Genomic DNA, 14542 nt, shown 5'->3' on the forward strand with positions numbered 1-14542 from the left:
ATTATGTAATGGCATGATGAAAGAAAGTTAGATTGAATAAAGTTTATTTTTGAGATATCACTTGTGAAGAGAGTATTGAGCTTCGCTCCTTTCATGTGTTATATTGGAGTTTTTCTCCAAACCGTGGCATGGGTTTTCAAACCCCCTCGAGATTATTTTAGTTGCTGTTTGTGTTGATTTTCATTTAGTGTTGCCGCCCCATGCTCCCTACGTCAGTCTCTCTCACTCTACCTCCTTCCCTACCCATGTTTCATAATTTGGCCTACAGATATTCCATGGAACATGCCCTAAAGGTTGTTACTGTCCTAAAAATGCTCCCAGCGATGTATTTAAAAACTGTATATAGTATAGTGCCAATATTAAAACCAGGAATGGAAATACTATCCCTGGAATGAAATAATAATGCAACTATAATAATATGACAGGGCATACTGATGCAGGGACCATCGAGTGGCAACAAAAGATGGAGATCACCTAATGAGCAACTAAATCGTCTCATGGGGGTTTGATTAAACCATACCGCGGTTTTGGAGAAAAACACCAATATGGCACGTGAAGGCGCTAAGCTCCTTAAACCACGTGAAGGCGATAAGCTCCTTAAACCACATGAAAGAGCCAAGGATCTCCTCACAAGTGATGTTCCAAAAATTTATTTATTCAAATGTATCATTTTTCCTTTCGTTACATTGTATATATGGCCAAAACCCAAAAATAGAAACCTTAAATGCTAACTTACCTAAATAATAAATCTCAATCTTCTGCTTAAAGCAACATACTGTAATAGACATGTCGCATGTCCATAAATCATCCATAACTTCGTCAAATCACATCTAAGATCTTAGGCTCGTTAGATACGTAATCATAAAACCTTTCTAAGGATATCAAAAATCAAGTGAAACGAACAATTTGATACCTAGAAAGTAAGATAAAAATAAGATGACAAGAATAGAAGTTGAAGAGTAAGTGAATTTATTCCACGCCACATGTTCTACATCACACACCCAATATTAAAACCTTATATATTATAATAACTCTTATTACAACAAGACTTGAAGGAGAACATCATGGATGCGACATACATTACATAGTAGACTTTATTTGAAAGGACAGACCCTAAGTAAGGGTTAGCAAGCAAGAACCGGAGAGCTATCATAGATTATTAGGTATCACTGAACTTCTTTTAAGATATGACTGTAGATCTCTGGATTCGATAATCGTGGTGTTGGAATGGCTACAATTGGGTTCAATTTCTTTATAACCCCGCCAAACTTGTCGGCAAGATCCATCTTCGTCCCCTTTGGTAATTGCCAGTTGAATGTATGCAAAAGTGAACCCAACACATAATTTACTGATCTTTCAGCCAAAGGGATTCCTGGACATATCCTCCTCCCTGACCCAAATGGGAAATAACGGAAATCGTTGCCTCTATAATCCCATTTGATTCCAGTAGCATTGGCATTCAAGAACCTCTCGGGATCAAAGTCTGAAGGGTTGTCCCAAACAGAAGGGTCCCTTTGTATTGCCCACACATTCACATAGACTCCGGAGCCCTTGGGGACAGTGTAACCGCCCACGACACGTGTCTCACTATTAGTATGAGGGATCAAGAACACATTGGGTGGGTGCAAGCGGAGTGTTTCTTTCACCACTGCATCTAGAAAAGGCAAATTAGAGGTATGATAATCTTCTAGGATGTGATCCTTCCCCACCACTGCATCTAATTCCTCTTGAGCTTTCTTCAATGTTTCTGGCTTGTGCATCATCTCAGCAATTGCCCACTCTAATGTGGTCGAGCTCGTGTCAACCCCACCAGCCACCATGTCCTACACCAGCAAAAAAAAAGACTTGTTAAGTTTAAGCTTAAGTAGGTATTAATTTTATAGGGATTTGCTTGGGTCCATCGCAAAAGGCATTTCACAGAACGTCCGTTCCATGAGAGAGCAGCCACCTCAAGAATAATGACAAAATCTTTTGAAAAGTGAGCCTATGTGGCTGCTCTCTCATGCATCGAAATGCCTTATGCGATGGACCCTAGCAAATCCCAATTTTATATGCATGTTTAACAATTAGTGGATGTGATTACTACGTACGTCTACCATGAAGAACTAAATGTTTTTTCAATGTCAAAGAAATGTTCAATTGGGGATCACTTGTTTGATGGTTACAGAGGTGTGATATGATGATGATGCAAATCAAAAGAAAATGGAGGGTGGACTGATTTTGTTCTAATAACAAAATCAATTGGGCTGCAATGGCAGGAATGATTGTATGAACCAAATACTTTTTTTTTTGAAGAAGGCAACAGAATATATATTTATATATATGAATAAGCAGAACCGAGATGGTCCTGTCGGAACAATGAGCAAATAAAATAGCAAGACAATGACTCAAGGGGGGAGATAGTCAAAACACTCCATTTCGGCCCGAGAAACACCACTTTTAGCCAGAGAGTCGGCTGCCACATTGGCCGATCTCCGGACATGCTGAAAGACCATGGAGTAGCCCTTTCCTCTATCCTCTATCTCCTCAAAGAAAGGCACAAATCTCCAAGGGGGAGAAGCATCTCCCGAAAGCCAGCGAATAACATTTACGGAATCGCCTTCGACTATCAGACTGTCGCACTCCAAGCGAGGCATGGAAAGAATCCCACTGTGAACGGCTCGAACCTCCGCCTCAGACGAGTCGGCAAATCCAAGAGGCCCTGAATAGGCCCAAATGACTTCCCCTTTGTGATTCCGACATAACCCCCCCACTCCAGCCGCCCCTGGGTTACCGATAGAGGAACCGTCAAAATTGAGCTTCAGAGACCCCGGTGGCGGGGGGGACCATGAGGGTCGAGATTGCACTTTGGTAACCGATTCCATGCATATGGTTGACCACCCTTCCCAAAGGGCATACGCAGAAACAAAACGAAAAAGAGGAAGTGAACGGGCCCAGGAGATGACCGCTGCTACCACCTGTATATAAATCCAATATGGGGACCTGACTTTCCCTTCAAAGACCCGCGCATTCCGCTCTTTCCACAAGAACCACCAGGAGGCTAAGAGACACATCTTCCACAAAATTCTACCTTTCCTCTTCCACGGAGCCCAGTCCCAACTCCTAATAAATTCGGCCATAGAATTGGAAGCAACCCAACTGACTCCAAATCTAGAAAAGAGCTGACCCCAAATATATGAAGCAACCTGGCAATGTATAAATAGGTGGTCGATGGATTCCCCGGCGGATAGACATAGGGGGCAGTGATCAACCAGCCACATTCCTCTTTTTCGTAAGAAATCTATCGTCTGAATTCGTCCCCTGCTAACCGACCACCCAAAGAAAGCAACTCTTGGGGGGCATGCGAGGCGCCAAACCGCGGAGGACGCATGCTCCATTAGAGTGGGGATCAGATGGAGATAAAAAGATTTAACAGAGAAAATCCCCGACGGATTCCAAATCCAAATACGACGATCTATGCCCGAAGACTTGATGAAGTAAGAGTTCAATAAGGAGATGAGGGCGTTGTAATCGCTTAACTCCCGGACAAAGAAGGCTCGACGAAACTTAGGAATCCACTCCACTTGCCCTTGGACCCGTTCGAAACATTCCGATACCCAAGCTTCTTTCTGAGAAGATACGATATATAAGTCAGGAAACAAAACTCGGAGAGAATGGGACGAACACCAAGGGTCCTGCCAAAACCGAATTCGATCCCCCCTATAGACTCTGAAGCGAACTCCAGGGGCAAAAACGGTCTTCAAACGCAATATGTCCCTCCATACCGTGATTCCTTTGATTTTGAAAGTATCAACAGAGTCCCAATTCCCATGAGATGAACCATACTTACTGTCAATGACCCGAACCCACAAAGAGGATTGTTCTTCTCCATATCTCCACAACCACTTACCCATAAGGGCCTGATTAAAGAGCTGGACTCTCCTGATACCCAAACCTCCTTTTTTAATTGGAGAACAGACTAAACTCCATTTAAGAAGGGAGACCCCTTTGGAAGTCCTTGAACCGCCCCACAGAAATCGTCTCTGAATTTGCTCGATGCTCTCAGCAACAGAAGCTGGACAATGAAAAAGGGATAGAAAATAAATCGGCATATTAGAGAGAACAGCCTTTATAAGCACCAATCTACCTCCTTTGGAAACCAAACGGCGCTTCCATGTGGCCAACCGACGCTCAATCCTTTGTATAATAGGAGTCCATAGGGTGTGTCTCGGACGGCCCACCCCGAGAGGGAGACCCAAATAGGTAGCGGGAAAGACATCTAGACCACACCCCATAATTCCGGCGAAGGATGAAGCCTCACTCTCAGATACATTAATCGCATACAACCGAGATTTACCAAAATTGGATCGTTGACCTGAGACCATCTCATAACACCGAAGCATGGCTTTCAGATTGAGAAGCTGGGAGAGGACCGGGGAACAGAACAGGAGGGTATCATCCGCAAACTGAAGCAGCGAGACTTCCACCTTATTGGTCCCAATTAGGAAACCTCTATATAGCCCCATATCACTTCCCTTTTTCAGTATACTGCATAAGGATTCGGCCACTATCAAGAAAAGAAATGGAGAGAGAGGATCGCCCTGCCGCAATCCTCTAGAGGATTTGAAGAATCCTTTTGCTGAGCCGTTAATTAGAACGGAAAACCATGCAGATGATAAGCAATTCCGGATCCACCCTCTCCACTTTTCCCCAAAACCCATACGACCCATAAGATAATCTAAAGCGGCCCAATCCACACGGTCATATGCTTTCTCCATATCAAGCTTACATAAGATGCCGCCTTCCCCTGACCGTCGGTAATAGTCAATTGCCTCATTTGCTGTTAAGGAACAATCAAGAATTTGACGCTTGCCTATAAAAGCACTCTGATTTACCGATATAATGGATGGAAGAACCACTTTGATACGGTCCGCCAGCACCTTCGCAAGCACCTTGTATAGGCTGCCCACCAAGCTAATCGGACGAAAATCTGATACTTTGGATGCTCCATCAATTTTTGGAATAAGGACTAGAAAAGTCGCCCCCGTCCCCTTGTCGAGAATAGCACCCTCAAAAAATTCTAGGAAGAAACGAATAAGATCCGATTTGACTGTGTCCCAACACGTCTGAAAGAAAGCCAAGCAAAATCCATCAGGGCCAGGGGCTTTATCCTGAGCTAGAGAGAATAGAGCGATTCGGATTTCCTCCTCAGAGAAGGGGATTTCCAATCCAGCAGAAGCTTCCAGGCTCAAAGTTGAGAAACAAATGTCTTGGGGTATTGGGCGAAGAAGTCCGTCAGCGGAGTACAAAGAACGGTAGAATGCAATAGTTTCCGCAATAATCCTCTCCCGGTCCGAGATAACAACCCCTTCCACCTCTAAAGATTCAATTCGGTTCCTTCGTCTGCGAGTACTGGCTATGGCATGGAAGAAGGCTGTATTTTTATCCCCCTCCATCAACCACTTGACTCGGGATTTTTGCCGCCATGAGATTTCTTCAAGCCTTAACAACTCTTTATGTTCTTGGATAAGCCTGCCTTGTTGCTCAAAATCCTCCGCCGTTGCCGATCCACTATCAGCCAATGAATGGATCTCCAACAATCGGTCCTCAAGGACCCTCTTCCTGCCGAGGGTAATCTCTTTCTGCTCCTTATCCCATGCTTTTAATTTCCCTTTGATAAACCTTAATTTTTTGCCAATGACGACATCACTGGGTCCCGAGAAGGCACAGTCCGCCCACCAACGGACTAATTGAGCCTCCAACAGGGGATTTTCCAGCCAAGCTAATTCAAATCGGAAGGGAGGGGGGCCCCAGGACTCCATTTTAGGGGACAAAAGAAGAGGGCAATGATCGGAGACAGAATGGGGTAATGCCTGCTGGTAAACTTCTGAGATACCTGCCAACCAGTCGCCCGATAAAAGAAACCTATCAAGCCGGCTCCGGTTCGTACCTCTTGCCCATGTGAAGGATGCACCGCCCAACGGTAAATCGACTAGTTCGTTGTTTGCGATAAAATCAGCAAAATTTCTCATACCTACAGTAATGCGCTGACCCCCAATTCGATCTCGTGAATCTAGAACTTCGTTGAAATCCCCCCCAATACACCAAGGAGCGGAACATAGGCCACGCCTCTGATTTAATTCTTCCCAAAAAGAACACTTGTCGGAAGGGGACAAAGGACCATAGACGCCTGTGAATAACCATTCTGATTGATCGTTACATTTGCGGAAGGCTACAGATAGTGAGAAGACCCCTCGCCAAACATCTGAGCTGGCCCACAAGACTGTATCCCATGCCACCAAGATACCCCCTGAAGCTCCTTTAGATGCTACGAAAGTAAAATTCCAATCAGAGTTGAACCCCATGCTACTCATATCTATGGAACTGATTTGTTCCATCTTAGTTTCCTGTAGACACACCACCTCGGGTCGCCGGTGTTTAACTATTGCTTTTATTTGAATTCGTTTCTCTCGAGAGCCCAAGCCATTGATATTCCAGGATAGAATCTTCATCAACAACTAGAGTGCGGTTAGATCCTCCCCTCCCCAACTCCAATTTTTCTTCCTTTTTTCGTACGCTTGAGACCACTGCTATGCGAGCCAGAGTCATAATTGATATCTGAATGAAGCCGTATCAATTCTCTCTCCGTACGTTTCAGATTTGCGTCGGATATAGGTGCAGGAGATGACACTACATCGACCTCCCTCAATTCTGCCGCCTTTATGTTGGATCGGTAATCTTCAGCCGGCCCCGGATAAACTAGGCCCAAGTGGGAGCTGATAGACACTGTATGATCCACCATCAATTCAATCACCTGATGGATAGTAACTGGGCCTGATTCAACCCGAGAAGAAGAGAGTGATGGGGCACAAAGCAGGGGCTGGAGGACTGCCTTGCTACACCATCTTGGAGAAGGAGGATGGGAGTAGTTGCCGATTGAAACCTGGACCAGGGAACAAAAGGGCCGCCCCCTAGGGGTACAGTAGAATAAAGAACTCATATCACCCCAGCAACGATTGTCAAATAGCACCACCCTATGTCCCACCCGGCACTGAAGGGAAAAACAGTCTTCTCTAGGTAAAAAGAAACATCTGCTGGTGGGATTTATTGTCTTAGGTCCTCTCAATTGGCTGACCCCAGTCTCCTCTGCTGTCGCATAATAAGATCGATTGTTACCCGATGTACTGAAATTGGAAATAAGATTCATCTGGGTAGAGCTCAAAGCTGCCGAAGAGGAGGGGGTGAGTGAGCCAGGACATACGTGATGAGGCCCGAAATCCCTCTCCCCTTCCTGGGACCCAAGATCCGCCAGCGAAGAATCCCAGCTGACTTTTTCACCAACCCCTTGTGTATCAATTTCCTCGCGCTCCGAAGCGAGCACAATACTAACACCCACTCGAGAGGAGTCTCTTTGATACGGAGAAGATAAGATGGATAAAATATCTGCGTAGCTGTGGACCTGGGAGTACGGAGAATCGGAGTAGGGAAGTCCCTGAATAGGCCGATCAGCACTGTGCCACCTGATTGCCTGTGTGGGACCCTCTGTTTGAATTGGAACATTTGCCTCAGATGAAAGGTGGAGATCCGGCAACTCCTGCTGAACCCGAGTAGAGGCGATTGGAGGGAGCGCGGAATCCACCAGTCCGGGGTTGGTGACATTGAAGGCTGACTCTGAGAGGATCTCTGTGACGACAATGGGTGCATTAAATGCAAGCTGGACTTCATTCATGAACGGTGGGTCTTCATTGATGGCACAATGATGATTTACCTCCTCCTCCTCACCCGGCATCTCATCTGTAGCAAAAGCTGGTAAATTGACACAGTGCTTTTCACCTTCATCAATTTCCCGGGAGGCGAGAATCCAGCGAAGGGTGCCATCGATAGAGCTCTGTATAGATAGTTCATTTCCAGGGCGACCTGCAGTTACGATCTTCAACCTACCCACCCCATATCCGGAACCAGCATAACATGAGACATCCACCTCCACCACCTGGCCTAATTTTTTACCGATGCGCCGAAAATTGTCTGCACACCAAGCTTCAGGCGGAACGCCTTCTATTTTCCACCAGGCCGACTTCTCCCCCTTAGGAAATTTTATATCCCAAATTTGCAGGTCTGCCAAAGGAGAATCGGAGGAAGAACTCCAGTCTCTGATCAAATTCGAACGATTAGCACCTGCAGGGATGGCAATGTGTAGTTCAAGAGGAGCAATTTTATACACCACTGCTTCACTCCCTTGACTGCTATTCTGAACAAGCCATATCTCCAAGGCATCCAGATCACCATCCCAACCCTCCTTCATCTTCCCCCATAACCCCAAATCTGCATTACTGATAGATTTAAGGGGGACTACCTCAATGTTGAAAGCTACCCCTTCTGAAGTCGCAGGAAGCAAAAACTCCGATCTAACTGTCTCAGCAGGGAGCTCCTGTGGGTGAGGAGGAAGCGGACAACTCACCACCGGAGCCGCTCTCTGTAAGTGTCGTCCGGGAAAATTGAAGTCCAAACTGGACCAAGGTTTGTGACATTTCCAGCAGCTGGCCCTCCTGCTAAAATTCCGGAAAGTACACCTGTGGCATCTCCAGTCTCCCAAGGCTCGACTTTGTCTTCGGTGGAAGGCATTCTCCAGACGTCTGTTTTTCCTAGTTCGTACGGGAATCCAAGCCGCCTCTTCAGCTCGGAGAATCTGGAGACTCACCTCATCGGTCGGCCCCAGCCGTAACGGATGCCCACAGTCCGTCCGGGCGCCCAAATTACTAGGTTCAGGTTGGAGTCTCCGGACTCCAAGCGGGGTTAGATTCGCCCCAGTGGCCCATCTAGAGTTCGCTCCCACTCCACGGCTGATCCCGCCGGATTTCATATAAACCACCACCCAGCAAAATTTGTCGCCCTCCAAATATTTTGGATCCGCCGGATTCTGAATCGGATCCCCAAAAGGAAACCGAGAGGGAGGAAGACACCGAGTCAGAGGGAACTGGAGACGAAGAGGAAGATGATACAGAGGAGGAATCCAAAGATGCCGCCGTCTACAAGAATCCCTGTACGGAACTCTGATCCCGGAATCTAAAGCAAATTCCGGCGATCCGCCCAACGTCGTGAGTATGCTTGCCGTCTGGAAATCACCGGAGTTGAATCTACGGTTCCGGATTCAGAAACAGGGCCCGGATCTGGATGGAGTCTCTTCGCCGGAGAGCACCTGCCGGATTCCGTCGCCGGTGCTCGGAGCGACGAGGCCGGATCTCTCGGTAACCTGTCAAGCCTTCGTGACTGACATGGCAGTTGAGGAGATAGATGAGGAGATATTTCCTGCCTCAGATTTCTGCACACGTGTGGTGGCCTCCGGCGCCGGTGATGGATGTTGCTCGCCTCGCCGTCGATTCTGCCGGAGATCTGGTTGCCAGTCACAGAACCCTTAGGATCTACAAGATCCTATGAGGATTTTTCATCAGAGAGATGTCGAAAAAGGATCAAATCTCGCAGATCTGAAACTTCCAACTACTTTTGGCAGCTCTGGATCGTTGAAAAATCTGGCCGATCTACAAGATCCTGCGACGATTCATCAGATTGGGGTCGAAAAAGGATCAGATCTCTCAGATCTGGAACTTCCGAATACTCTTCACAGCTCCGGTGAACAGTCAGATCTGAAGATTCCGGCAGGGAAAGGCACCGATCTGAAGATTCCGGCACGGAGAAGCAGGTCGTCGGGGTGGGACCAGTGGCGGGGAGGGGGTCGGGACTCGGATAGCAACCAGAAACCAGATTTTCCTCTGCTAATCTTCGATTGGGGTTTCAGCGAGGAAGAGTTGGATCTGATGGATTCGATTCCGCAGGGAAGGGGTGTGTGATGAAGAGGGGTTTGTCTCTGTCAACGGGCCTTACAAGTCCCTGGAAACAGGACTTGAATGGGTTTTGTTGGTAGGAAGAAGAAGAAGAAAAATATTCTACGAAGTGGGTTTTGTTGAGACGCCCATGAAGCTTCAGATCTGAGAAGGTTTTAGGTGGTGGGATTCCGTCGAGGGGATTTTCCCCATCGTTGTATGAACCAAATACTACAGAGGGGGAAGAAGGACTATTCTTATAGACTCCCACGTAGTTAATAACTTGGCGTGGGGTTTGTTAGGTGGTTTCCACCTAAGGATGAGAGCAGGTGAAACAGTGGCAATGTACACTGGCACGGTGGGGGATGTAACCAAATGAATTTATTATAGGAACAATTACCAATGGGGGACAAAAATTAGGCAGAATTATCAACAGGACCCATGCTTTTCAGAAATTATCAACGAGGGACAAAAGAGGTCTTGTCAGTAAAAGCTGGACGAAAATGCCCTTTGGCATTTACAACACGTTTTCATCTTGATTTTTCCTTCTTCCCTCTTCTTTTACTTTTCCATTTTCACTTTTTGATTTTTTTACACTAGTCATCTTCCTCCTTGTTCAGCCACCATTGTTGCTGGTAAGTCTTGAAAACTTGAATGTTGAGTTCTTGCCATCTATCTCTCTCTATCTAGGTTTTGTTTTGTTTTTTTTTTTAAGAGTTTTGCACTATTTTTCATTCCTCTGTTTCTGATTTATATTGTTTAGGGTTTAAACGGTTTGTATTTTAGGGTGTGTTCTGGAGATGATGCATGGATGGCTTCGCTCGCATTTTGGAAGACAATGGTTGTATAAGAAAATTTTGATTCAATACATGAATGGATGGCTACACTTTTTTTGATATACTTAATTTTTTTTGTAATACAGAAATCGGGACGTAATACATGAAACACATTTAATGAAAACAACATCCATTTCTTTTGCTATTTCTATCATGAGCAAAATTGTAATGCCATTAGAAGAGTTGCTATCGGCAAGAGGTTTTGTAGCAGAAGGAGTTTATCAACTCTTTGGAAGGGGGTTAGCAACTCTCAAAAATAGGGTTACCAATTTCCGAATGGGCTTATCAAGTGCCTGAAAATTGGCCGAGGGTACTAGAGTTTTGGAAGGGGGTTTTCAACTCTCTGGGATTGGGGTTATCTAATATAAAAAATGGGGTTACCAATTTCCGAATGAGGTTATCAAATCCCAGAAAATTGGCCGAGGGTACTGGAGTTTTGGAATGGGGTTTTCAAGTCTCTGGGATTGGGGTTATCTAGTATAAAAAATGGGGTTATCAATTTCCGAATGGGCTTATCAAGTCCCTGAAAATTGGCCGAGGATACTGGAGTTTTGGAATGGGGTTTTCAAGTCTCTGGGATTGGGGTTATCTAGTATAAAAAATGGGGTTATCAATTTCCGAATGGGCTTGTCAAGTCCCTCAAAATTGGCCGAGGATACTGGAGTTTTGGAATGGGGTTTTCAAGTCTTTGGGATTGGGGTTATCCAGTATCAAAATGGAGTTACCCATTTACGAATGGGCTTATCAAGTCCCTTAAAATTGGGCGAGGGTACTGGAGTTTTGGAAGGGGGTTTTCTAGTCTCTAGGATTGGGGTTATCCAGTATCAAAATAGGGTTACCAATTTCCGAATGGGCTTATCAAGTCCCTTATGAACACGTTTTTACTTCATGTTTTTTTTCACTCGTTTATTTTCACCGTTTTTTTCTTTCTACCTTATGCTTCATCTTCCTCATCCGCCATTGAAAGTGAGAAGGCGAAATGCAAACCCCTAAAACAAATGAAAAATAAAACCTAGATACAGAGAGATAGATGGGAATGAACTCACGTTTCAAGTTTTTGAGCTTTCCCGTCTCCAATGGTGGCTAAACGATGAAGAAGATGACTTGTAGGGTAAAAAAACAAAGTTTACAATGGAAAAGTAGAAAAGGAAAAGAGGGAAAGAAGAGAGAAAAGGAAAAAGTAGAAAAGCAAAACGTGTTTCTTAAGAAAATGGCATTTTCGTCCAGCTTTTACTGACAGGAGCTCGTTTGTCCCTTGTTGATAATTTCATAAAAACATAGGTCATGTTGATAATTCAGCCTAATTTTTGTCCCCCATTGGTAATTGTTCCTTTATTATAGTAGTGCGAGAAGGGCCCAGTCCCCGGAAAAATGGCCTTTAGAAAATAAGGTTAGTCGGTGTCTAAAAATTTCTATAAATCAGTTGTAAAATTTTGCTGTGCAAGATGAACGGTTTGGATCCAAAATTGTTGGAGCAGCCCATATGCATAGGCACAATATAAACCATCTGAAGGGTAAGCATATTTTCTCTATTTTCTAAAGGAAATTACCAGTAAAAGGGCCTTGACATGGATCATGGTCAAGGGCGTTTTGGGATCTGCTTTCTCCTTAAGCTTCAATAGAATATCCAGGAAATCCTTAGGTTCTTTCACCTCACCTGTCACTCCCTCCTTTTTCATCCTTTGCTCCAGTATGGAAACGAAGATACGATCAAACCAGGACATGAGCCTTCTAGTTTTACGCTGCACACCTTGTATATCAAACCGAGTTAGAAAAGGAAAAAGATCAGAAATATTAGGTTGGCCAATCACCACAGTCATTTCACCCATAACATGCCGAAACTCCGAAGCAACAGTAGCTGCTTCTTCCCCCTTGAGCGAAGCACCCCAAAGGGTACTAGACATAGTGTTGAAGATAGTTTCAGTTATCTTTTCACCAACATCAACTGGACTTCCAATTCTGGCATACAAGTCGGCCAATGCCTGGAGAACCTCCTTTCGCCGAAGTGCACGCCCCGCGTCAAGGCTCGCGTTATTGAGAAGCTCTTGAATGCAAACCCTGCGGAGCATGCGCCAATCTGGGCCATAAGGGCTCCACACGATGTCTGATCCACCGTACGTTGCAATGGTGGCTGCGGCTAACACGTCATGGTTAGCAAACGTTGTGTCGTGGTCCTTAAGGACCTCTTTAGCCATGGATGGGGAACTTAGTACAACGACCACTTTGCGGCCGAGCTGGAGCTTGAAGATAGGGCCATAGATCCCATATAGTTTGCGCAAATAGTGGTGGAGATCAGGTTCGAGAAATGGAAGATTGCCTAGCAATGGTAAGCCTCGTGGGCCTGGTGGCAATGGCACCGAACCCTTTTTCGATTTCTTAAGCACCCAAATGAACCAAGAAATGACAACGATTGTGACCGTGAAGATAAGGGCTGCATCTTTCTGATTGCTCACGTCCATATATTTTTGCCTGCAGGTAAAGAGAAATACTAATGCAATGGTAATACTTGGAACTAATTATGGTTCTGAAAGAGAGATGGCCTCTATTTATACTGCTAAACCCTGAAGTAAGTGCCGTGGAAATGGAAGAAAATTTTAAGAAATACAAATGATTAAGACAGGTAAAAAAATTACCAGTCAATATGAGTATGCTGGTCAACAAAATGACTACGTCGTTGCAAGATATTCCAATTGATTTTGTGAAGCAGCGATTCCATAACAAACCAAGATATTTTAGACCTGATGTTAACGGAATGGAGTGCCATAACCACTGTAGTTCCAAAGTTTTCTCATATTGGATTACACCTAAGTTTTCCATGGTTCGAAGTAGATGTTAATCGGACGTTCATCTCTGATAAATATGCCCTGCCTATGAAATGTGCAGGTTTTACCTGCAGTAAACCTACTTAACTCTGGGATTAAAAAAGAAAAAATTAGCTGTGTGGTGGGATTGAATCATATACCGTAGATCTTACATTTTTTTTTTTTGAATGGCAAAGAATAATATTTAAACACGGGAAGAACCCAGTGATCGAGATGTAAGCTTATGGTCTACCCACGCCGGCGATAGAGATGTAAGGCTACTCTCCTTATTCTAACAGAAGCAAAAGACTAGTAGCACTCCTTATCATTATAAAAAAAAGCTACAAGAGGAGGAGTAGCCCCTTCACTTGATAGAGAAGGCGCTTTCGCTTTCGCTTGATAGAGAATACGTGAAGAAAAAGGAGGGGTGGGGGACTGTAAGCAGTTCCTATATACAGAGTGAACCCACGTTAGTTGATCTAGATATCGTCTCATTTGCCTATGTTCAATATACAATGGCCAAAAATCTATCAATTGGACAATCTTAACTGTTCAATGGCCCAAAGGCATGCACTAAGGTTAAGTCCATGTGTTTGCTAGATTAGAATGTACATTTTTAATTGTAATATCTAGCTAGTTGTAATACCTTTAGTCGTTTAAGGGCCCATACATTTCAAATGGAGAGGTTTTCAAGTCAAATGCTCAACATGTTGGCTGCATTCGGATAGCCGGAATCAGGAATCGGAATCGGCATCTTATTCTGAAACCTATTCCGATTCTGCTGTTAATAGAAATAAAATTAAAAAATTTAATTCAACAAAATTTTAATAAAAAATCCATTCCATCCAGCGTGGAATTAGAGTACCACCTGTTGGCATGGGAAACAGATACTAACACTTTTTTCTCCTTTTAATTCTGCTGCAGTGTAAATTCCACTCTTCATATTTCATTCATAGTTTGAACTTTGAACCAAACATAGCGAAATCGTAATAGGATTTCTATTCCTATTCCTATTTCAAACAGGCCATTTACAATAATTTTGAATGAGTCAAGCCAGTGGAATAAAACGTAATATAGAACCAAGCAAATCATAGCTCGCCAAAGAAAA

The 14542-nt window shown here is 44.5% G+C and overlaps 1 protein-coding gene across 1 annotated transcript; it reads right to left on the minus strand.

Annotated features, from left to right (window-relative positions):
• Positions 1-1005: 1005 nt before the first annotated feature.
• LOC143884014 (cytochrome P450 monooxygenase 76AD131-like) lies at positions 1006-13121 on the minus strand. Its single transcript, XM_077387369.1, has 2 exons — positions 12184-13121; positions 1006-1823 (listed from the first exon to the last, which is right to left on the minus strand). The coding sequence occupies exons 1-2, from the start codon at positions 13090-13092 to the stop codon at positions 1167-1169; spliced, it is 1566 nt and encodes a 521-aa protein (XP_077243484.1). The 5' UTR covers positions 13093-13121; the 3' UTR covers positions 1006-1166.
• Positions 13122-14542: the final 1421 nt, after the last annotated feature.

The sequence above is a fragment of the Tasmannia lanceolata genome, unplaced genomic scaffold (genome assembly GCF_043159265.1).
Source record: "Tasmannia lanceolata isolate RefF3 unplaced genomic scaffold, GAP_Taslan_0.1 ptg000008l, whole genome shotgun sequence".
NCBI classification, from domain to species: Eukaryota; Viridiplantae; Streptophyta; class Magnoliopsida; order Canellales; family Winteraceae; genus Tasmannia; species Tasmannia lanceolata.

What these genes read in the sequence shown, in the direction of transcription:
- LOC143884014 (XM_077387369.1), bottom strand. Translation starts at nt 13,092, where the DNA reads ATGGACGTGAGCAATCAGAAAGATGCAGCCCTTATCTTCACGGTCACA. An exon ending in ATGTCAAGGCCCTTTTACTG is followed by an intron (nt 1,824 to 12,183) that starts GTAATTTCCTTT and finishes TTGCTGGTGTAG; the next exon opens with GACATGGTGGCTGGTGGGGT.